The sequence below is a fragment of the Lissotriton helveticus genome, chromosome 12 (assembly GCF_964261635.1).
Source record: "Lissotriton helveticus chromosome 12, aLisHel1.1, whole genome shotgun sequence".
Classification (NCBI taxonomy): domain Eukaryota; kingdom Metazoa; phylum Chordata; class Amphibia; order Caudata; family Salamandridae; genus Lissotriton; species Lissotriton helveticus.
In genome coordinates, this window is record NC_136073.1 from 856,705,954 (window position 1) to 856,731,152 (window position 25,199).

The 25,199-nt window shown below is 45.6% G+C and overlaps 1 protein-coding gene across 3 annotated transcripts in view; it reads left to right on the forward strand.

Moving 5' to 3' along the window:
• Positions 1 to 25,199, forward strand: part of KDM4B (lysine demethylase 4B) — a 374,991-nt gene that overhangs the window by 120,122 nt on the left and 229,670 nt on the right. For all 3 annotated transcript variants that reach the window (XM_078669809.1, XM_078669810.1, XM_078669808.1), the window contains exons 6-8: positions 1,030 to 1,079; positions 4,664 to 4,767; positions 18,582 to 18,719. In XM_078669809.1, coding sequence (XP_078525935.1) covers positions 1,030 to 1,079; positions 4,664 to 4,767; positions 18,582 to 18,719 — 292 coding nt within the window. The remainder of the gene's footprint in view (positions 1 to 1,029; positions 1,080 to 4,663; positions 4,768 to 18,581; positions 18,720 to 25,199) is intronic.

Consider the following 25,199-nt stretch of genomic DNA (forward strand, 5'->3'; position numbering starts at 1 on the left):
TACAAATACATTTATTTAAGTATTAATTATTTAAAAAAATGAAAAGTAATTATTTGTAATATCAATACATCTAAGTCACGTAAATGCAACACACATTGCATTACAAATGCTATAGGTGTCACATTTGCGAAAGTTAAAAGTATTGCCATTGTAAATGACAAAGCTATTTCGCTATTTTCAAAACCAACACATAAATAAAAAAGGTGTCATTTACAATACCAATAGATCAAACTTTCCTAATGCGAGACCTATTGCATTGCAAATGCTTGTTCAATCGTGGTGCCGATATCTATTTGTGAGTAGCTGAAAGAGATTGATGGAGTTCTCATTAATGGCAGTTGTGTGCGTTTCCTTAGCCACAACTGTAGTGTTCTTGTAATGATCTCTTTAAAAAAGAAACACCAAGCTGACCCCTCACTACTTACGAGCTGCATTATTATAGTCGTATATCTTGGAGCTCTAATCTTGACACTTACTGCCTTCTGTAAAAATTAGGGAATTCGGCTTATTTCGACGGGCAGTCCTATAGTGAGGGAGCCCTTGTAATTTTTGTTTGATTTCCTAGGACGGAGTACATCATTCACTGTTAACACAGCCTTCCTCCAATGTCAACACCGAGGTTGTCTCTGAGGGCGTTTGTCCTTCCTATAGTTTTGAGCTGCCTGTGTTAATGCACCGGGCTTCAGTACAATGATTTATGTTGCTATATCGGGTGGTGTTGTGTTCACCTTCGTTCACCCATAGTTTATCTACATATCCACAGCTCCTTGTGATGTGGCGTAGCAGTGTGTCTTAGCTGTGAGTAAGTAGGACACAAAAGATCGTTTATACATGGTGTTTTGGAGCCTGGAAAGCAGTGGCGCTCTGCTGTTTTCTGCCTGGATACCATCCTTGTGAGAGTTTGCAATCATTGTACAGCCCTCTACCTCCTCGAACAGAGCTTTGTAGTCCATAAAATAGCAATATGTTCTGCAAGTGCTGATAAGTGTAACTTTGAATACACCCCTGTTAATATTCTTCCCCCACCAGGTACACTATTCCCCCGGAGCATGGAAAGCGACTGGAACGTCTTGCAAAAGGTAAGATTCCTGTTAACAGTTCTTCCCGACTGGGGTATCCATTCTCATATCATCTTGCAGGCCCATAGGCGTGTCTGTGGGTGTTTTTATAGCAGTATGACTGTCACCCCCATGTGGGACTAGGTTAGTTTCAACATCTACCTGGATCAAGAAGAACTTTCTGATCTATCGGTGTGGTGGGTTGCTACACAGGTTCTGAGAATTTGGGGAGAGTCTTTATTTGAAAGTGTGGGAGCTTGTCAAGGCAGTGGCATGGATAGCTTCGATTTTTTTTGTTTTGTGACACATCTATATGGTATACTCCATTGGTTACTCTGAATTGTTCTTAATAAGGAAATTGAGCAGTGGTGACAAACTGCCAGTTTGGGGAAGTGGAGAAGCTTGGTTACAAATCCAGGTTTTCTAGTTTCTAAATTTTCAATTTAGCTGCTGCATTGCTATTCACAGCCCCACTGCAGCTTCTTTCTTAACCTCTCACATTTTTATTTTTGAAATGTCGTTTTCAGGCACCCAAAAATTGTTTTTATGTTGAATTTAGAGAGGAATTCTGTGTGCGTACACATACATACACTTTTGCAAACCTTGTGCTAGCAGGGATTTGTTGCTGTTCAGTTGTATTTGTTAGCTTTTTTTGCATCCTGTTGACTTCTAGACCAAGCTGGTTTGTTGGCAAGCAGGAGGAGTTTGAAGTTCCTCTTGTCTTAATATCTGGTGTGGAAAGCAGAGGTTTTCTTAAACTGTCCATCGCTTATAGTTGGATGGGTTCTGTATAGAAGTATCGGGGGGGGGGTGTTGCCTTTAAGTGTTTTGAGGCAGAGAGCGTTGTGCAGTTTTGTAGTATGCCTGGATTTAGAGTGTGTGGTTTTTGCAGAAAGGGGCTGTGCTTTTGCATAGGTAATAGGCTAGTCGAATGTCTGGTATGGATTTGTTTCTTACCTACAACTCCAGTTCTCTCATAGGGTAATCTCCATTAAAGTCATAAGCGTTTAAATCGTTGCGCCCACATGGGGAATCCTGGAGCACTTCATCGTAGAGTATCATCTCAAGTGTAGATGTTTTCCTTGTAGAAGGCCTGCAAAAAACATTTGAGAGAAAACCATTTGCATCCTAGAAATCGGGTTACATTGGATAAATACTTCAAATTTTACTTACAAAAGGGTTACAATACCTCTGAATATGTATAATTTTGAAGAGGAAAAATTTCACATAACAGCTTAAATCTTTCACAAACCCTATTTTGTAAAGTAAAGAGCTGAAGGATAGCACGACTGTGTAGCCATTATGTGAGTTTTAAACAGTGTCTACACTTTTAAGGACTCTGAGACCACCAGTATAGAAAACCTTCTTTAGCCCTTCAAGAAAGTCCTTAATCCCTGGAATTTTGAAAAAAAGAATTTTGTGAAGAACATTTCCTGTAGGCAGTTAGAGGTGCCAAGTGGACTCATATGTAGGAGAATTGCACACCAGATTTTGCCAAATAGAGAAGATAGGAAAGAATGAGGTCTTCTGGCAGGTAGTAGGATCTACGTTCTTGGAGGGACACCAGAAGCAAAAACTCTTCCACTTGAAGACATGCTCAACGGGTTGACAGCCATTAAGCCTCTTTGAGGATGTACCTGCAGTCTTGAGGCAAATTCAAGTTTCCGTACTGCACTAGCTCAGAAGTCATGCTGCCAAATTCAAAGAGGAGAGAAGAACCATCTGACCTCCGAACTTACTTAGCAGGTCTGGGCGGCGTAGCAGCTTGAGATGTGGTCGATGTGACCGGTGAAGGAGGTCTGTGAATCAGCATGGATGTGGCCACTCCGGGGCTATCAGGATGAGTATGGCTCTCTACTGGGATATCTTGAGGAGAACTGCCAGAATCCGAGAGATTGGTGGAAAGGTGCAAACAAATTTGGCAGACCAATCAATTCAGAGGGCATTTCCCCTTGAGTCTATTGTTGGAGGTGGTGAACATGTCCATGTGAAGAGAGCCACATAGCCGGAAGATGTCTTGCATGACTTCGTTGTGAAGTGCCTATTCGTGATTTTCTTGCAGAACCCCACTGAGGGCCTCTGCCTGCACATTGTGCACATCTGGGAGAGAAGTTGCCATGATCTGCAGGTTCCTTGCTACTAGCCAATGCCAAATTGCTTAGGTGTCGGGGGATAAGGGTCTGGACCGTGCCCTCTCCCCCACTTGCTTGTCGAGGTAATACATGGTGGCAGTGTTTTCCATTTGAACAAGTAGGGACTGGGTCTTGAATGACGGGTGAAACACTTTCAATGCAATCTGGATTGCCCAGAGTCCGAGGAGATTGATGTGGCATGTCAACTCCTTCGGGGACCATGTACCTTGAATTTGGAGATGATGCATGTGGGCTCCCCACCCCAGCAGCGCTGCATCCGTGACCATGGTTTGAAGGGGAGCCTGTTGGTTGAAAGGCATACTGTGAAGGAGATTGGTTGAAGAGCACCACAATGTCAGAGATTGTTTCATATGAGGAAGAATGGTCATGTCTTCCCTGTTGGCCTGGTCCCACTGGTTCTCGAGACATTCCTGCAGAGGACGCTTGTGGAGGCCTGCATTGGGGGTGATGAAGATACATAAGGCTATGAAGCAGAGAAGGGATGACTGAACTTACTGTGGGATAAGAGGCTTTCATTAGAGAGTGACATTTCCCATGGATTGATGAATCTCTCCTCCACAGGACACACTTTTGTAAAACTTGCATAATAGCACCCTATGTGGCGACACTGTCCTGCTATCCTTCAGCTATTTACTTTACAAAAATGGGTTTGTAAAAGAGATTTAAGCTGTTTTCTGAAAGTTTCACTTCAAAATTATACATATTCAGGGGTATTTTAACCCCTTCGTAAGTAAATTCTGAAGTATTTCTCAAATGTAGCCTGTTTTCTAGGCCACACCTTGTTTTCTCTTAACTGTTTTTGTTGGCCTTCCTGAAGAAAGGTGAATGTCTACACTTAAGAAGATACTCTATGATGAAGTGTCCCAGGATTCCAGCACATGGGCGGACCGATTCCAACGCCTATGACGATCAATGCAGATCCTCTATGAGAGAACCACTGTTATCCATTTGAGATGAGATTCATTTTTATTTACTTGCAGAATGTTTAGTGTTCTCTGCATTGCCTTTGGTGACAAATAAAACAGAGGGAAGTTAGGCATGACACACAGGAACAAAACACTGAATAGCTCATGAAGGCTTTCTGGGCACTTCAGGAGGCTTACACGAAAGAATATTCGGACCTACTTGCAAAATGGTCCTGAACTTTTGGAGGCAAAATTATGCTGGATTAAAGATTTTGTGTCAAGAAGCACATGGTTATGTTCAGTATTTATTGGTACACGTTGTGGCGAATGCAGTGGTTGGGGATAAAAGTATGAGAGGTCGTTGTTGCTGAGCTCGTGGTTTTATAAATGCTGGTGCCCTTCCTCTGATAGTGTGATGGGATATAGTGTCCTTGTGTAATGGTGGTCTTGATTGTTGGTGAAGATGGGGTTTGCCTAATGATGGATGTTTTGGTTTCACAGCTTTGCTACCCATTAATTTGCATTGGCCCTTCTTTCCTTTTACTAGGCTTCTTTCCAGGAAGCTCTCAAGGCTGCGATGCTTTTCTTCGGCACAAGATGACTCTAATTTCCCCATCCATCCTGAAGAAATACAGCATCCCCTTTGACAGGGTATGTACCCTCTTTACAAGGTCATGCACACAGTTCGGACGCTCACCCTTGTATTTCTATCGTCTTGTATTTTTTGTTTTTCTCCATCTCCAAATCAGTCGCTGATCTGCAATTAATCCTCTGCTGATACTTGTAGGGGGTTTGAAAGGATCATAGCATGTGGGGTAGAGGAGGATTGAGAAATAAAAGGGACAAGCCGAAGAACATTTAAGCACTTTTATAGTATGCAGGTATTTGTATTTGACTGGAGTAGCCAACATTATCTGACATCGTGCCTCATATTTTGACAAATGAGAGATTGAGCTGCTTTGCTGAGTAATGTTTAAGAAGGGAGTAAGCATTGCTGAGAACTATCCTTTTCACGCCCACACATCTTAAAACCTTGCCTGGAGATGTCACAAACGCAGGAGTGGAGCTCCAAGCTTCAACATGCTCTGGCCTCAGGTGCACTTGAATGAATGAACCTCTCTAAGTTCGCCCCTTTGGAAAGAAGAGCCCTGGCAAGGGGAGCCATATAGCCTACTTGGACGACATTTGTGAATAACACACCTGACTGTCTGGGTAGCCTTAATAGTGATGGGGTTCACTGGAAAACAGTGTGGGAGATGGCCTTCGTGCATCCCCACGGCAGTGGCTGTTAGTCTGTCCAGCATGCCTGTGTGATACTGCAGCTTGTATATGAAGGTGCCCCTTTCCCTACTGCAATTCAAGCACTGATTATCAGCTGCTAGTTCTGTTTTGTACATACTACTCCTCCTTTAATCTGCCCCTTCGGTCTGAGTTTTTTTAAAGTGTACCTTCAGTATCCCGGTTATTATCTTGGAGGCCGGGAGTGTTGAAGCAGCTGCTCCTCTGACAGCAGATGGCAATGCGCCTTCAGTATGCGGCAGCGCATTAAGATCTCACTTTGGCTGTGTACTCATGAAGCACCAGAGGAGCGCTCGGATCAGTGGCAGGGACTTTTCATAATTAAAATGGCTGCTTCCGGAGCCTACTGTTGTTCTGGGCCTGGAGCAGGTGTGCCTGCTTGCGACGAGGGGGGTAGTCATGGGAGGGATCAGCGGCCTAGGGGAGCTGAGTGGCAGCTCCTGCAGCTTCTCCTTTGGTAGTTATTACTTCCCTACATGGCCCATCCATCATCCCTGGCGCCTTCCCATCTCCAGCAGACGATAATGTTGACAAGTGTTGTCAACGGGGGACGCGGATACCTAGCGCGAAATGAAAACATCAGCATGTCTCATTTCTTGCATGAGAATTCTTTTATCTTCAGCTGCCAATTTGCAGTGCCTCTTGGTTACTGGGAGAGTATCATGTTTGGGAGGCGATGAGGTGATGATGCAGAGGAAAGGGGGAGGTATGCATAAAAACGGATTTGATCAGCACTTTGTTCTGATGCGCGATCTCAAAACCCCTCACTTTGATTTCCATCAAAGTGGAGTCTTGATGGAATAGCCTTAACTGCTTCAAATATCCTTTTCCTGCCAACGTGCGCTGGCTAGTGCGACAACAATTACTTCTGGTGACATGTAGTACTTTGAGCCAACTTGACTTTGCTAGTGCACCGTAGATCTCTCATACTGCACGTTTTATGCCAGTGATGGGGCCAACACAGAGCAATAGAAATAAAGGCAGATAATGGAGAAAGAAAAATGTAGAAAACAGTGACAGGAGAAAGAGAAGTAATACAAAGCTGCAAAAATAGGTTAGAAGCTTAGAGAGGGGTCGAATAAAAAGGCATGAGGTGAACAAGACTAGTCAGTCTTGTTACTCAGCAGTTCCCGTGGTGAACCTCTCAGGAAAAATTTCATCCCCTGCACTTTAAAAAAAAAACCTATTAGGCACTGACTCAAACCCACTCCTGCTGGTGGGTCTCAGTCCTTCTCTGCAGCAGCTGTTTCTTCTGTTATTGGGTCCCACGCTCCACACATTGTACATCTACTTGTACTTGGAGAATATCATCGCTGGAACCGAATGCAGCTCCTCTGGTGCTTTTCAGTCAGATCTACAAATTGTTTTGCTTTTCCATCATTAGACCAATTCTGTTGACCGCGAACTCGATCATAAAGTGCAGCCTCCACTAGTTTCCAAACAGTGGGGATAGTTCTAAGACTCCTCCACTCCATCAAATGCTACTTTGAAAAAATTACTTCATATTCTGGTTGGTATTGTTCCAAACTTTTTATTCAACATCAAATCAAAATGCAGAGTTTGAGAGCTTACAAAACCACTATACCCACAAAGTGTTACTGAACCTTATTTTGTTCAGACTAATGACCCCGAAGTGACCCGGAAAATTTAAAATACTATTTTATCTGTCTCCGAGTGAAATGCAACTCCTTAGAAACCACGGACGCCCTTCGATTGGGTCAAGAACCAAAAAGAGTAGTCCTTTTATAGTCCGAGGAGAAAGTAAAGGACACACTTTCACTAGAAAATCAGACTGACTCGTTGTCGACCAACCTCTCGATTATGGATCTTCAGCGAATACAGCACACTCTAAGTCTAAATGTAGCCCTTGTCCTAAAACCTCTGATGCCCTAATGTCTAGAACAGTGATTCTAAAACTGTGATCCAGGGACCATGGGGGTCTGACACCTACTCAAGGTGGGGGCTTGGATCCATGACTGCTTAGAAAGATAAATAATAACATATGAATACAGGGTATATAAATAAATAAGCAAGACATACAATTAAGTTACTTTTCGACGCTCTAATTCATTTCTCCTCTTCCGAGTTGGTGACCGGAGGGGGTGGAGCTATGACGGCCTATTTGAACGGATGACATTTCCCGCGGGCGCGCCAGCGGCGTGCCAAAGGCAAGCCCGACCGGGACCAAGGGCCACACGCTATGCCCCTTTTTTTAACATACTCTACATCAGCTCTTCAATCAAGGGCTCTGGCCCATTTGCCCACATATTAAAGCTAAACTAGACACACTTGGATTCCTGTTTCATGGGGCACTGCACTTTGAAAACTCACCTAAAGCCCCTGATCAAGAGCCAATTTCCATTGATCATAGCCAGCTATCTTTAACTACCCGCATAGACCAGGCGCCGGAGGGACTATTAGTGTATACTACTTGAACACTCGCTCATTGGTGAAACACCAACTTGAGATTTTCTACTTATTACACTTATAAACCTGATATTCTCCTTCTTTCCGAAACTTAGCTGACACTGCACCGGACATCCTCGCAGCGATCCCAGGTAATTACTACATCCTCCAGGCAGACAGATCTGTGGGCAAAGTGGGAGGGGGGTCGCAGCCATAGTTCTCTCATCATTAGTCTCTCTAGGTATCCCCTCGGTCGACAGCTTGCTATTAAAATTTGAGTCCCATCACTCTTCCAAAATTATTGGGTAATATGATAGCTGAAGTGGTAGTTAACCACTCTCGAATTTTGATCGTTGGTGACTTCAACTTTTGGCCTGATGATTTACGAGAAAGTCCTTGTTCTGTTGAATTCTCTGAACTCCTAGCAGGAATGAACTGTTCCCAGCATATTAAGGTAGCCACCCATGTCAAAGGGCATATCTTAGACCAGGTTTGGATAGCCAACCTGCAAATTTCTCATCGACAGATTCTTCCCTGTACATGGTCTGATCACTACTTGTTTACCTTCGTTATTCCTAATGTTCGTCCAAACAACGCCCCTCTGCCAGGTAACTTTATGGCCAGGAATTATAGCCGAGCTGATCTTAATGAATTATGCTCCTTACTAACAGTCTCAGCCCCCGTTGCCTAACAGGAGTCCCCTCATATTCAAGCGGAAAATATTAATAAATGGCTGGTCTCGGTCAGGGACAAAATAATACCATTGAGGAAAGTCAGAACAAAGAGGCCTAATGATGCCCAACGCTGGTTTTCGGCAGATCTGAAGGCTAACAAATTAGCCTTAAGGAAAGCTGAACGCACATGGCGACGTGACTACAGCCCTAATCTAAAGATCATTTTTGTGTCCTTATTAAAGGATTACAAAACAACTATTCTTCAAACGAAGGCAGAATATTTCCTGCTAAAATATTTGCTTCTACCAACAAAACCGAAGACATTTTTTCCATAGTGGACGAACTTTCAAAGCTAGACAGTCATTGCCAAACCAACCCCATCGCAATTCCTATGCGATTCCCTCAACACTTTTTTTATCAAGAAAATAGTCACTATCAAAGCTAGTATCCCGAAATCCCCAATCCCCCTGGCTTCTCCTCACACCTACATGAACTCTGCACGATTAGTCCACATTCCTCCCATTACTAGAGATGCTTTTCCTGCCCTACTTAAAAAAGTGGGATCGGGCTCGCCCACGGATATCTGTCCTCTCCACATTTTGCTGGAAATTTTCTTACGCTGTCCGGACCCTTCTTTATACCTGCTTAACAATTACCTTCCCAAGGGATTGTCCCCAATTCATTCAAAATGGAGGAAGTTGTCCCCATTCTTAAAAAACCCAGTTTAGATTCTCTAGCACCCAGCAGCTATCGCTCTATCTCCCTGCTGCCTTACCGGAGTAAGGTTTTGGAAACTCATGTTGCCACCTGTTTTAGCTCTTTTGTAGAGCAATCTTACTACCTGGACTCTCACCAGACTGGTTTTAGACAAGAACATTCTACTGAATCTGTAATTTTGGCAGTTATGGATGAGCTGAGAAGAGCCGATCAGGGCTCTACCCAGGCCCTGGTGCTTCTTGATCTGTCGGCTGCCTTCGACACAGTTGATCATCATCTTTTGATCGACCTTGTCGGCTGTGCTGGAATTCAGGGTCTGTTCTTGAAATGGACCACTTAATTTCTTAGTAATGGCTCTCAATCGGTGCGTCTTGCTAGCTTCAGGGCAGAGCAGACAAAATTGACTTGTGGGGTCCCGCAGGGCTCCTCCCTCTCACCCTTACTTTTCAATTTGTATGTTCTCCCCTTGGTTCTGGCCCTGCGTAAAACAGAGGTCGTGGTCTTCATTTACTCTGACTACCTCCAGCTGGTTTTCAACATTGACACCTCTATCATCTGTGTCCAGCTTCCAATCTACTAGGAATTTCATTAGTGATTTGATGAACACTAACCAACTTAAGCTAAATCCAGACAAAACGGAGTTGATTCTGACGGGTGGTTTGGCCAACCCCTGGAATTCCAACTTTTTGCCTCCACCATTAAGGGGTGTCCTCTCCCAGTCTGCTCGATAAAAAGTCTGGGAATCGTCATCAGTAATGACTTAACCATGAAGGCCCAGATCAGTTTAGTGGTCTCTGCATGCTTTTTCTATCTCCGAAGAATTTCGGAAAATTGGTAGATTCCTATCCATTGCAGCCTTGACCCAAGTGGTTCTTGGTCTAGTCATCTCGACTTGACTATGCAAACTCCCTGTATACTGGCATTCCAGCCTACCAGTTACATAGGTTGCAACTGGTTCAGAATCAGGCAGCTAGGCTTATTTTAGGTCAACCCAAGCACCGACACGTGAGCCCATTATTGAAAAGCCTTCACTGGCTCCCCTTACCGCCACGCTACTCAAATTGGGCTGTACCATCTATAACGCCCTCTCTGGATGTGGGCCCGCCTTCATTGCTTCTAAAACGCAGAGATACACTCCAGCTCGTGACTTACGTTCTTCAAATAAAAATCTGCTGGTTCTCCACAGTTTCAAATGAAAGAAACATGGAGGTCTAATATATACCACCCTGGCACCCCAGTTTTGGAATACCCTCCCTTCCCATTTGCGCACTGCTGGCTCTTACACTGAGTTTAGAAAGTTACTTAAGACCTGGCTATGTACCCAAACGTATAACTGAAGTTTTGCAGCGTGAATCTTTCTGGATTCACTATGCTGTGCATATTCCGCAATCTGGTGGTTGGGTCCGGAATCGTAGTCTTTTTTTCTCTCTTTTTTTTTTTTTTTTAGTCCGGCAGAAGCTCCCACCCTTGGGCGCCATCTTCAGATTCTTTTTTCCGCCGTTGGGTCTGGATCGTCGCGTGAAGCTCCAGAAGTTTTGGAGGAGAAAAGGAGGAAATATCACAGCTCTTCGACGGTAAAGACCTGAGAAGATTGGGAGAGGAAACCATCAGAGAAGAGACGACGAAGAAAGGGAAGAACATCGAGATTTTCGACGTCCTTGGAGGAATGCGCACACAGTGGGCCCCCTGAGTGCAGGGATGTACAAGACACCCTTTAAATTCTGCAAAAACTGCCACCACAAGTTTGCGCAGAAGGACCAGCACCCAGTCTGCAACCTCTGCCTGCCAATTGACCACGAAAGCAGAGACTGCAAAGCCTGCTCCGTCTTCAAGCCGAAGACACTCCGAGTTCGAGAGAGACAGAGGGCAGCTCACCACACGATGCAGGGCAAGGGCCAGGCCCCGACGCTTTACGAACTGGGCCTCTCCATAGACGACGAGGACAACATCGCCGAGGGTCCAGATGACTTCACGGTCGCAGAGACCGATAAGAAAACGCCTGACAAGGTAGGAGAGTCTACGACCCCGAAAACGCCCACAGGGCCTCGAAAGCCAGAGCCAGACTCTCGAAAGTCAAAGCCCAGAGCCTCGAAAGGAGCACCGGCGCCGAAAACTTCGACGACCGAAGTTGCATCCTCCGAAAAAGAGCCCAGCGGATCCTTCGAGAAGGACTCCCGGAGGCCGAAGACCGGCGAAAAGCAAAGGTCGTCGAAGCAAGCCCCCAAAAAAGGGTCTTCGACTTCGAAGGAAAAAAGGACGAAGAAAGCTTCGATGACGCCGTCTAAGAGAGCAGCCGAAACGCTCAACGACTAGCAGGCCGCAGAGATGCAAAGAAAGAAAAGAAGGCTCGAGGCCGAGATGGAGAACATCCTTCAGAGAAAGAAAGACTTCGATGAAAAGATAAGTTACAGGATCCCCTCGAAGCCAGCAACGGCCGTCGCTGAGGTGCAGGAGCACGAGGAGTTCGACGTCGAAGAACCGCTGAAAACTCCGGAGCCCTCGCAGCACGAAGAGGAAGAGGACCTCTATTACACAGAAGGGGATTATGGGGAGCAGCAGTCGAACTACGGCTCAGGATCCTCGACGGCCCAAAACCAGGAATGGCAGGACATCGATGCCGAAAACCCGGAGGAGGCTGTGGAGACATACCCCTCGAGGCCTTCGCCGCCGGATGACATTGGGGCATACAATGAGGTCGTCAGGAAGGCAGCAGCACCTTATGGGGTTAAGCTGGAAGAGGAGAAGCCAAAAGCAGATTTCCTGCTGGAAACATTGCTCCCCACGCAGACAAGAAGCCAATTCTTGCCCATGCTCAAGTGTCACAGACCAGGGGAAGGAAGCTTTCAGGGAGCCGGCTACATGCAGATCAGTAACGCCGAGGACGGAGAAGAAATACAAATTCTCCTCCCAGGACCCGGCTTACATCAAGGGGTCCGTCACAGCAGATTCAATAATCGTTGCAACGGCCAGAAGATGGGCCAACGTCCCAACAACATCTGGGCCTCCACCTGACAAGGAAAGCAGGAGGATGGACCTAACGGGCAGGAAAATAGAGAGGAACGCCGCAACGCACTGGCGGATTGCTAACTCCAACGCCCTCCTGAATAGACATCAATGCCAGCATTGGGATGAGATGGGCCAATTGCTCAAGCACCTCCCGGAGCAATACCGTGAGAGGGCATCGCACCTTGTGGAAGAGGGGAAAAGCATTGCTAACTCATGCCTGAAGACAGCCTTGGATGGGGCTGAAACATCCAGCAGACTGATGGCTATAGGCATCACAGAGAGGGTTGGCCTAACGGCTAAGGCGCTCGACCTCGGACCTGGGGATCTGGGTTCGAGTCTCGGTAATTCGAGTCTCGGTAACGACGCCAAAAACCTCCTGTGATTCTGGGCAAATCACTTAATCTCCCCGTGCCTAAAATGAAAGTGTGTCCTCATGTAACGTAACTGGTGCTATGTAAAGCGCTCTGATACCTGATTCGGTTCGGGTCTAGTTCGCGCTATATAAAACTCTGCAAAAAAAAAAGGCAAGCCTGGCTCAGGATCTCAGGCTTCAAAACTGAGGTTCAGAACAACATCCTGAACACACCCTTCAATGGTGAAACACTGTTCGGAGCCCCAGTTGACTAGAAGCTCACCCAACTGAAAAAGGACAACGAGACGGCAAGGTCCATGGGGGCCCTGCAATTCAGGGGGATGAGAAGGGGCACTCCTACACGGAGGCCGAACGGCAGGGGTTGAAACCAACATGGACAATCACACCAGGCGTTCCAACAGGGGCAACAGAGTGAAAACCAAAGTCACCAGGGCCAGCAGAGGCAAAACTGGAACTATCAGAACAGGGGCCAGTCCTTTCGATCAAGAGGAAACGGACGGGGCCAGAGAAGGAGAGGCGGTGAACAACCCCCCTCTAGGTGAATGCACACGGGAAAAGGTGCTCACCCACTCGAACCCTCCAGGGGAGGAGCACGGAAAAGCAAAGAGGAGAGGGCTACACGGACAAGACACAAAGGAACATGCAACACCAGTAGGAGGCAGGCTAAGATTTTTTCTCCAGGAGTGGAGAAAAATAACCACAGACAAGTGGATACTCAACATCATGCAGTTCGGATACTGCATAGAGTTGGAAAAGAGACCACCAAACAGAAAGCCAAAGAAAAGAGAGCACTCGGGAAGAGAGCTGCAGTTGCTCCAAGAGGAAGCTCAATAACTCCTCAAAGAGGCCATCGAACCGGTCCCTTTTAAAGAACGGAACAGGGGAGTGTACTCCAGCTACTTCCTGGTGCCAAAAGTGGACGAAAGCCTAAGACCCATCCTGGATCTACGGTTCCTAAACAAATATGTAAAGACTCAAAAATTCAAGATGACGGCCCTACAAGAGGTCATCCCACAGATAAAGGCCGGGGACTTCTTGTCCACCATAGACCTCAAAGATGCGTACCTGCACATCCCCATGAACAGGCAGCACATGCACATGCTAAGATTCGCAGTAAACCAGGATCACTACCAATTCACAACCCTGGCATTCGGTCTAAAGTCCGCACCAAGGGTGTTCACCAAATGCCTCGCAGCAGTGGCCGCACATCTGCGAAGGAAGGGGATACACGTGTACCCCTACCTCGACGACTGGCTCATAAAGGCAAGCTCTTACAGGACATGCAAGGATCATGCAGAGCAGGTCACAAGAACGCTAGCAGGCCTGGGATTCTCCATACACTGGGGAAAATGCTCAATGGAACCGGAGCGGGTGAAGATCTTCCTGGGAGCTCAAATCGACACCTTCCAATGCAGGGTGTTACCCAGCGAAAAGAGAACACTCAGCCTACTGAGGGAGAAACGTCACTACCAGAAGGGGCGAGCTCTGACCGTGAGGACAGTGAGCAAGATCTTGGGAATGATGGCGTCATGCATACACCTGGTCCCCAATGTACGTCTACAGATGAGACCACTCCAAGAGTGGCTGCAACAGCAATGGTCACAAGCTACAGGAAGTTGGGAGGATCTAGTGGTTGTAACGCACAGAGTGCAGGAAGAAATAAAGTGGTGGACCAGAGAAAGGATAACAGTAGGGAAACCTCGAACACCACCGGACCCAACAGTGACCATCACCACAGACGCATCCCAGAAGGGATGGGGCGCACACATGAACAGGCTCAGAGTGAGGGGTCTGTGGAGCCCTACAGATGCGGTCAGACACATCAATTACCTGGAACTGAAAACAGTGTTGTTTGATAATCAAATGAGAAAGGATCACTTGTCCTGCACAACCTTAGGCATATTGCAGGAGCGGGGGGTGCGTCCCAAATTAAAAGACCCTCATGCACGTGATGGGTATGATGGTGTTTTAGCGGTGTATCTTGGTTCTCCGCTTTCTAATCATGTGTGTGCATAATCAGGTCGATCAGGTTATGCAACCTCCACCAGGAGGTATTTACCCAGGGTTGAAACAGTAGTGAGCCAGTGATGAGGAATCATTAAAATGGCCTGGAAAACCAGAAATTAACTTTAATAGGTCTGGGTTCGGGTCTTGTAAACTCTGGTCCAGTGCATCTTAGGATACTTGTTTATGAGCAATGGATGCACTCGGAGTAAAAGTAAAAATTAGTGAGAGGGAGGGAAGTTAAAAATTGGTCGACATGTTTCTGCCTCTTTTGCCTTGATAGGACTTATGGGCTTTCATCAGGACCGTTATGTGAATAACGTGAAGGTAAGGGAGTGCGATCAAGGTGCTCTAAATAAAGTGATGAGGAATAGGTATATTGACCTGTCTCTTGTTTTGAATGAGGTCACAATGTACCTGTGAGGAGAAAATAAATACAATTTTCTTTCAACACACAAGGGAGGGGGTACAAGGGGATACACACCAAGCAGAAATCTGCTTATCAAATCTATCCATTGATAGATTATTGTAACAACTAAAAAATGGCAATACTTCATTAAGCGGCTGCTATCAATGGCAATGTCAACTCTCTCTTCAAACTCTCCATACTCAAACAAAGGGTAATGGCATGCTCCGAGGTAGGTGCTGCATGCATGTAATTACAGCGTTTGCACAAGTGTGAAATATATTGTGGTTTTGACCCCGTGTAATTCTAAGATAGTACACTTCATTCGATGTCATTGTGAATTATTCAGCATGTATAACTCTGAACTTTTCTGATTCTCACGAAGAAATTACATTTTTATGTGCAATATCGTGCCTCTAAACACGTGTTCTCTTACAAACGTGCCCCTAACGGACATCGGTCTGTTCTCTGAGAAATTGTATATTACCTCGCGCGTATGTGTAACGCGCTCCAGTCGGGTGGAAAAGACCTTCAGGAGGACTAAACAAAGGGAAAGGTTTAATTAAAGGTCGGTTCAGTACAATACTTGCGGTTCTTGGTGTTCTTGTTCCCCAGTCGCGCTACCTATTGCGTCCTGTCCTGGCGTCCTCTGTGAACGCGCTGCCTTCCTTGCCCTCAAGGCCTTTCAGAAACACCTGTACAACCGGAAGGTGCTGATACAGACGTACAACACCACAACGATGTTTTACATCAACAAACTGGGGGAACTCAATCATTCCCTCTGTCAAGCCTGGCACAGGAAATCTGGAGATGGGCAATACCACTCAAAATAGACCTGCTAGCCATTCACCTGCCAGAGAAGGACAATGTAGAAGCGGATTGGCTCAGCAGGCAGACTTCAGCATCCCACGAGTCGGAACTCAATATACAGGAAACCGAGAGACTATTCAGGAGGTGGGGCACTCCAACAATAGATCTGTTTGCAACACGCCAGAATGCAAAATGCCAATACTTTGCATCCAGGCAACCAGAGGCACTATCACAGGGGAATGCCCTATGAATAAGCTGGTCAAAAACATTTGCCTACGCTTTTCCCCCGATACCAATGATCCCCAGGGTTCTCAACAAATGCAGGACGAGCAACATGACGCTCATCCTGGTGGCACCGGAATGGGCCAGGCAGACCCGGTACTCACAGATAATGGAGATGGCACAGGGGCCCCCCCCACAAGTTCTCGAAAAGAAGAGACCTGCTCTCCATGGAAAACTGAGAAGTTCTACACCCAGAGCCGGAGAGCCTCAACCTCTCAGCCTGGCTCCTGAGGACATCTAAAACTACCAGAGAGCACCCAGCGGGTGCTGCGAGAGGCAAGAAGGCCCAGCACACGCAAGTGCTATGGGGAAAAATGGAAAAGATTCACTCAATGGTGCTGCAAGAAGAAACTCCATAGAAAACTGACCAGCGAATCTACGGTGCTAAGGTACCTCACGCACCTAATAAATGCTAAGCTAAGCTCATCCTCACTGAGGGTACACCTGGCAGCGATTGTGGCATACACAAGAGGAGAAACAGGGAGAAGCTTCTTTACATCTCAAGTCGTGAAAAGATTCCTGGAAGGGGCTAAAAGAATAGCGCCACCAAAAAGAATGCAGCCACCGGCTTGGAACCTGAACGTGGTACTGACAGAGCTAATGAAAGCACCTTTCGAACCCATCCACAAAGCATCACTGCAAATGCTGACAATGAAAGCGGCCTTTCTGGTAGCAATCACCTCGCTACGAAGGGTGAGCGAACTGCAGGCACTAACACTACAGGAACCCTACATCCAGATACAGTGACAGGGTCGTGATGAGAACAGACCCGCACTTCATGCCGAAGGTGGTGTCAAGGTTCCACATGAATCAGAGTACTGGCCAACACACCAATTCAAGACATATGCCTGGCGGCAACATGGGCTTCAGTGCACACGTTCACTAAGCACTATTGCGTGGATGTACAAATGAACAAAGAAGCACAAGTAGGACAAAAGGTGCTTCAACATATATTCAACAACCAACACTCATCTTCCACCCAACCGCCACAAAAGTAACGAAAACTGCTACAAAATCTATGCACAGCATAGTGAATCCAGAAAGATTCACGCTGCAAAACGAATAGTTTATTACCTGTCGGTGTAGTTTTGCAGCTTGAAGATCTTTCTGGATTCACTAGCGAACCCACCTGCCTCCGCCAGAAAGATGAGGCTGGAGAAGAAGGTGGAAGCACATAGAGATTAAGACAGTTGAAGCTTACAGGATTCGTTAAGAATTACGTTAAAAAAAAAAGAGGATTAACAAACATAGCCATGGATTCACCAAAAACACAAGAAAAGGAGACAGAAAAAAAGAATCCGAAGATGGTGCCCAAGAATCCGGAGATGGCGCCCAAGGGTGGGAGCTTCCGCCGGAAGCATGCCAACGTCACCGAAGGTACACCAAATGGTGGGACGTCGACGCCCACCTGGGCTACAAAAAAAAAAAGAGAAAAAAAGACTACGATTCCGGACCCAACCACCAGATTGCGGAATATGCACAGCATAGTGAATCCAGAAAGATCTTCAAGCTGCAAAACTACACCGCCAGGTAAAAACTATTCGTTGTTCACTCTTATACAACTGCCGTCCTTTCTCCGCGCCAAGAAACCGCCTGGTGAACATGCGCTCTACAAATTACTTTTAACATAACATTGCTGTGCAGTATATTTCTTGGCTTCAGCTATGCCCTCCTATTTCAATAGTTCTCATCTTGAGAAGCTTGTAGAGTATAATGTTTGGAGCCTGTTCACTGTAGGCTTGGGGTGGATTTTCATGTCTGTGAAGCCTCAACAGTGTTGTGATCATACCTTAGCTAGTGGCCAACTGCACCAGGGTTCATGAAATTCGGTATTGCCCCATTATTGGTTACAAATAAAGCTCTGTGCACCAAACCATACTTTGCATCATGAGAGGACAAGCTGGTAGGCCCACTATGCAGCCATCACCCTGCAGGTTGCTTTCGCACTAGTACTCCAGCAGTGATCCGGCAGCAGTTCGTGTTCGCCTAGTGCTGCTTTGGCTGAGGTCTGACTGGTCCACAGGTGGAGATACGGTTTGTCTGTTATTTAAAGCTCTGCTTAAAAATTCTGTAGTTATGGTCTGTCTCATCAGCCCATTATTTTGCGCACTGATGATGGCTTGCTGGGCTTTCCTAGCCCCGCGTATAGGCCTGGTGATTGGCACGCTCCTATTCTTGTTTCTGATGCAGTACTGGAGAGACCTCAGATCTGAACTTGATAGCTGCAGCGGGGTATCATGGACAGTCTTGCAGCTCTTATTGGTTGCCCCTCTTATCATACACAATAGGTCTTACCTCTGCTGCTTCATTGAAAACTGGGCTTGCAGAATTTAATGCACAGACAGCACAACCATACTGCGCCCTGGCTAGATATGCATCTCTGGTGTTTTTCACTATTAAAATCTTTTGACCGTATGCTACTGATGTTCGAGGTTCTGGATAGCAGTGGTTTCTAACTTGCTTAACCAGTCTGTTTTTGTTCCATCAGGTTACTCAGGAAGCTGGTGAATTTATGATCACCTTTCCTTATGGCTATCATGCAGGATTTAACCATGGCTTCAACTGCGCAGAATCTACAAACTTTGCAACACTGCGATGGATTGATTATGGCAAAATGGCCACCCAGGTGAGTGGTTTTACTGACCGTAGAAATGCAAAATTTGATAAAAGGCATGTGCATTTTAGGAACAGCCATTCTAACTTGTTGAGACGTGCAGTTTACAAGATTTGTTCAGGGTGTTATGCTATGTTAGGTAATGTGTTGATGGTTCACAGTCTCTGCATTGTAGAAGTCTCCTAGACTATACGCAGGAACAATTTTGTAGGCTCTGAAAACTGGGATTTGTACTGTTACGGTAAAGTCAAAAGTTGAATTTGAGTAAAAGGATACCTTCCATGCTAGTGCGTGGGCCTTGTTATAGTGTTTCTTAGCGTTGTCTTAATAAGTAGGATGCAAGCAGTGGGCGGGGATCTCAAAATGGAGTTTGTGTGGCGTCTCTGCTTCGGACTGCTACAGTGTGTACTGCTGGAAGGGTCATCTATGCTTTCATTCTAAAGAGGAAATTGCTGGCGCTCTGCAGTGCTGGAGGGACAGCACGGGTTGCAAATTGTAGTGCTGATCAAGGTTGGGTGTACAATTCTCCACAGTTGTGCAGGGGCAACACGTACTCCTCTTTGGTTGAAGATGGTCAGTGCACAATAGAGGTGAAAGCACGGTGATGGCTGTGGTGTAGTTGTGGCATGTTATTGGGGGTGGTGAATGAATAGGGGTTATTGGTGGCACTGGGGTGTTCCGTGGTGCGAGCTGGCTGGAGCAGTGGTGTTTGCTGAAGTGCCCTCTTTTCTCACTGTAGCTTTGGAGAGAGCAGTAGGGCCATTTCATGTGATGGGTGTTAATCTTCCAGCTGAAGTGGCTTTAGCCCTCACTTTATTTTATCAATTTTCTCGCAATTAAACACAAGCCGAAGTTGAATATTAAATGCAATTTGGTATTCATTCATGTGTTCACAAGCAAGTGACATTTAGGAAGTGCAGTTTGAGATTGAGCCACCATGCTCGCGCTCTGGGGCGTTCTAGCGTGAAATTACTGAACAAGCGGGCGGAGGAGTACTCTGCAAACACAAGAGGTGAGGATATATTGTGGGAGCGTCGAAGAGACGTGAAGATGTTGCTAAAAGTGAGCATAAATGCTTTAACTTGAAGCAGCCTTTTGTGCCTCAGATTTCATCAGGACTCGTTTGTGATCACTTGTAAGCCTTATGTTGGCTAGCAGGTACGCTGAATTCTAATCCTGGCTTTGGCTAAGTTATGTGATCATCTGCAACCTGAACCCCCGCACTTATCTTATCGAAAAAATAGCACGCCTGAAGCTGTAGCCGTAGGCTCCAAAAGAAAGATATTGTTCAATATGTCTGTACTCGATGAACGTTAAAAAACTGGGTTATTGAAGAACTTGGTTTTCCATGACCGGACCTTCATTGATACTTGAGTATTGAATATATATGCGCTTTAACGTGTTATCAGGTAAAACCTTTTCAATACTAAAAACATATTTAAAAGATATACCAAACATCCCTTCTCGGTTTAAGACTTTTTTTTTTCTTAAATAACCAATTGTAAAACAAAAATATAACAAATGGTAGTCTTTATATATTTTTTTTTAAGCTAGCCTTTAAAAGAAAAACAGCACTTCCACTTTACGGCAGCCTGGATCTTGTAGTGACTGCACTTGCAGCCAAATAACTCAGTTCATTTTTTCCTTGAGCAAAAGGGCTGTTTGTATATTTGAGATGAATTCAACAGTCCGCTTTCTAAAGTGCAGCTAATCGCCCGCGAGGGGAATCCAGGAATTGGATGTAAGGAGCATTTTCTGTATAATGGGTTGTTGTATGTTGACCCACCTCGTTAAATAATGCTAAGAAGATGGGCAGTACACACAAGTCTCCATAACAGGATGGGATCATGTGAACTGAATGCATTGTAATGTTGCATTGCGCCACGGCGTGGTAATACAAGAAAGCTGTAATTGGTTTGTAATAAACTCCTCCTACCAGAATGCTGGTTGGATGGAGACTAGTTGAGAAACACGCAAGTCATTTGTAAGTGATTTAACCTTTTGTTACTAAGTGGATTCTAACTGAATAGCTGGGTCATTCAGGAGGGGATGAGAGGGTGGGAATGACCGTGCCGTAGGAGGTATAGCTTCTTAGACTATATTTGCAGTTAAATGTGTGTTACAGGTATATGAACTAAACTGTGGAGTACACTAAGCATACTTGTTCCAATACCCCGTTTGACCTAGATTTGTTAGCAAAATGTGGACTAGTACAGGGTCCTTTTCTGTGACTTCATTGACAGTATTGTAGTCGGATGGTTTGTAAGTTCAGGGATCACAGTTTGTCTCGCAAGGTGGGGTGGGCCACATGTCTATGGCTATGGGGGGATGTGGATGTGGTTTACACAGAACCTAAACTTCCTTATGGCTGATAACTAAACTGTGGAACTACAGGATGTTTTAAAGAGCATGCTGAATTACCTAGGCTGTAATTTTTTGATTGCACCAATATGATGGGGCGAGTACTGCAGTCATTGAAGATATTATTGATATGGCTGCATAGTACCCAGTAAAGGAAAATTCCAAAAGATTTTGTTAAGAGCACGTATAACCTCTGATCAATGGAAGCACAGGTTGAGATGTTCCATCAAAATGACAGCAGGCTATAATGTTCTATATCGCTGGCTATACCTGTTAGATCAGATCCCTGAATCGGAGTTTTAGGCCAGAGCCGCAGGCAATCCTCACATTCCATGTATCTGCTTGAAGTGGCAAACTGTATCCTGAGGCATGGATACCTTGCTTGCTGTGCCATAGAATCCCAGCGATACCACACTGGTGAAGTATAGTATGGCTGAATCTGGTCTGGGGTGGCTTGTAGTCACTTCTAGATTGGCCTCACATGGCAGTTCGTGGTGGACTGTTCCCATGAGGAACAGGGTCAATATTGATGTGCTTAAGGCGTGCCTCTGCTGATTGTGGCACAGTGTAAAAAACGATGGATGGGAATTCTAACCCAGAGGGATTGCCAGTGATTTAGGATATTTGCATGGATTCCTCGCATTGTCTTTTTGTGAGCTTGACATACCAGTCTTAGCGAGATGCACACAAGATGGTAGTTTTTGTTTCTGACAACTGTTTGTGTGTGCGCAAGCCCTGTTTTTGCAATCACACACTCTACCTCAGGTATGCTAGAAACATCCTGTTCTGATGAACTAGATCAGGACATTGAGAAGCTGCATTAACCATAGTGGTACTATGGTGGTCCACTCCAAATATGTGGCAGCCTTATTTTTTTGGAGAGTCCTCATAATTGTGGGAATTAGTAGAAAGGCAGATAGAAAACTGGACTGCGGAATCAAGGAAAAGTGCATCCCTGGAGAGTATTCTTCCTCTAGACAAAATGCAGTGGAAGGCCAATTATTTTCCTCTGTTAAAAATCACTTTGATATAACTCCTGCTGGAGAACCAATCAGATCTTTTGTGAAAAGCAGCATAACTCAATCTGCCGAGGGTGTCTGCCTGTGTCCAGAAAAATCTAAATAAGGACGTGATTCTGAATAATTCGGTCCCATAGCCAAACAGCCAGCTGACTGCCTTTGTTCCGGTCTGCTTACTCAAATAGAGCACAGCTTGCATGTTGTCTCAAAGAACTCCAGAAAATCTTGCCTGTTAATAAAATGTAATAAAAAGCAAGAAAGTATTTGGATCCCAGGAATTTTGCTGTTCGAGGCATGTGGGCTGCTAAATTCATATCTGTTGCATTAACCTACACAGGTCATTTTTCAGACCAGCAAGAGGACCCATATAGATGCAGGCGGCCAAGGAGTATCTTAAAACATGTCGGAGAGCAATTATCTTTTTCTGTGTTAGAACTGTCTGACAGATACATTTCCAAAGCAGGATCAATAAATGCCTTAATTAACTGTAGACTTGGGTAAGAGAGTAGCAAAGAGGTCTTAAAAAACAATATGTAATGTGGGTCTTGCACATAAATTGTAGGTTCTACGCACCAATTGTTGCAGAAAGGTATAGGAGGCCTTTTTGAAAGGCAAAGTGAGGAAGCTACTGTTCACAGCACCTTTGAGAACACACATGTAAAGGCTAAAGAAAACTTACCAACACTCTTCACTCACCCAGAATGCGAATCTTGTAGAATGGTGAGCTTTAATACGGATTTGAGATGGGGGCATGATGCAGAACAAGTCTCCCTTCCTCCAGTGTGCCAACTTTTGGCTCTTGTATAGAAGCGAAGCACGAGCATCAGTCTGTTTTGTTATGATACATGGGTGTCTGGATCACCAAGAAGCTGACAGTGGGAAAGATCAGCTTGTCAGTCAACTCAGTTGATGTAATGAGTTCATGTACGAGCGAAGACTGAAGAAAAAGCCCCGCATATAATTTGGACGACATTTGGTGGCGCACAGATGGTGCCTGTGCCGTTTGCTTGAAGCAATGCTAAGATTTCTCAAAACACCCACATCTCTGGGGTTCTAAAAGGATTTATACTGATCAGCTTCTCAGTGAATTTTCCTTAAGTAATCAGTTAGCGCATCTGAGCAGCAGCAAAAGCAGAAAAGCTGAGAAAATCGTATTCACGAGTGGACATTGATCACAGCGTTGCTTCACATGGGACAGGTAAAGCACACTAGGAGCCCCTGGGTGCTTCTTGGACAACTGAGACAAATCCAGGCAGGCTTGTGAAAGTTACCCAGGGAGAGGCCAGGGACAGTGTGTCTACAGATACTTTCCAGTAGGAGAGCCCTGCCACAGAGTAGGAACTGTTGGCTGCAAGTGGAGACTGGGCAGTGTATGCTTTTGGATCTCATGAGACCAGGGGGTTTGGTGGGTGGGGCTGTGTAGCATTGAGGACGGCAGGCTTGGGGCGATTCACCAGTGACCCCTCCAAATCCAGTGGAATGAGTCCAAGGCATCCCTTTTGGAGGCCCTCCAGAATGAAGACGCCAACAGCTTCTCCAATGGAAGGACAGAGAAGACAGCTATGAGATTATTGAAGCAAAGCTCAAAGCACATTCTAGAAATCACATTAGGCACAGCATATCTGACGTGTGCTTGTGAAAGCTCCTTAGATGAAGGTCTGAGTAATGTGTGTGCTACTGAGCACCACTGAAGAAATGGAGTACAGAGCAGTAATCTAGGAGACTGTTTGTGCTGTTATGTGCTTCTTTCAAATATGTAGTGTATACCTTGAAGCGTCATATGTACTCCCAGGCACTCCACTGGAAAGGCAATGCAGGGCATCAGAAAGCACTTCCTAAAGCAGAGGTCTTCAAACTGTGGGGCGCCGATGGGTTCCCAGGGGTGCGCAAATGCCTCTGAAAGTACATGTAAATGAAGATGGCCTGAAGTGCAGCGATGTTAATTTGCTGCATTTCCAGGCAGTCTTCACTTACTCTGATACGAGAAGTGTGAACTGTGATCAGTGGCCTGGGGGTGGGGGTCAGGGAGTGTGCTGGCAGGGTCAAATAATTTGCTAAAAAAATAAAAAAAAGCCCGATATAGCCTCCAAGCTGTAGCAGTGTAGTGTATTGCTACTTGTTAACATGCTCTGTAAAAGGTAGAATGTACGCTCGCTGTGTTCTACCCCAAACCAGCTATTTAGTGCAGAATAGTCTTCATAGGTCCCCCTTAATGTGGTGCAGCTGTTTAGAGAAGATTTATCCTCTGCATGTTGAGAGAGGAGCACTCGCCAGCAAGTCCAAGCCGCCTTGCCAGTGCACATCATCAGCGACTGTCACAAAGGTTCAGCAAGTTGGCAGCAGGGTGAGGTCGAGACCCAGGGTCACCGTGAGGCATCGTCTGCTTGTCCTGTCTCACTCCAGAGGGCCAGCACTGAAGGGCACGAGCAGGCCACAGTCAGTGGTTGTATGTGAATAACACATTTTGAAAACCACCAAAAAAGTGTTTTTCTTTCAACAAATGTGTCTATGGTTATTTGGCGCCAGTCTGAAAGATTGTTAGTCCATAAGAAGAATATTCTAGCCATTGCGCTTCGTTTGGGAGCCCATTGCCCTCATTTGTGAGCATTGTTTTGGGCTCTTCAAAATAAAACAAATATCATTTTCTGATTATTGGCAAAAATAATGAAACGTGTGCCAGAGGTTTTCCATTCGTAGATTGTATTTGTTGTCAAGCGGCACATCGAGTGCCTTTGTGGTGCTCCAGCACAGGTACAATTGGTAATGTGTACCTGAACCCCTCAATACAAAATACAGCATTCTGTGTCTTCCAAAACAACTCCTATGAGCAGCATATCAGTGTGCACCATCAAACAGTGCCTTGAGTGGTCTAACATAACATGTTCATCAGAACTACCTTGAGGAGAAAACAAACTCCTCACACTGAAGTCTCCCGGGGATAGGGATTACTGTATGTCATCAAACCTTTCCCAGAACGATGGCTCCCCAGAAGGGTGTACTGTACACCAGCCACCAACCCTTTCCAAAGCGACTACGTATAGTTTGCAAATGTCGGGCATGAGTCATTGAGGTGCTGAAAGAGATCTGATCCCAGACACATCCAGTGACTTGC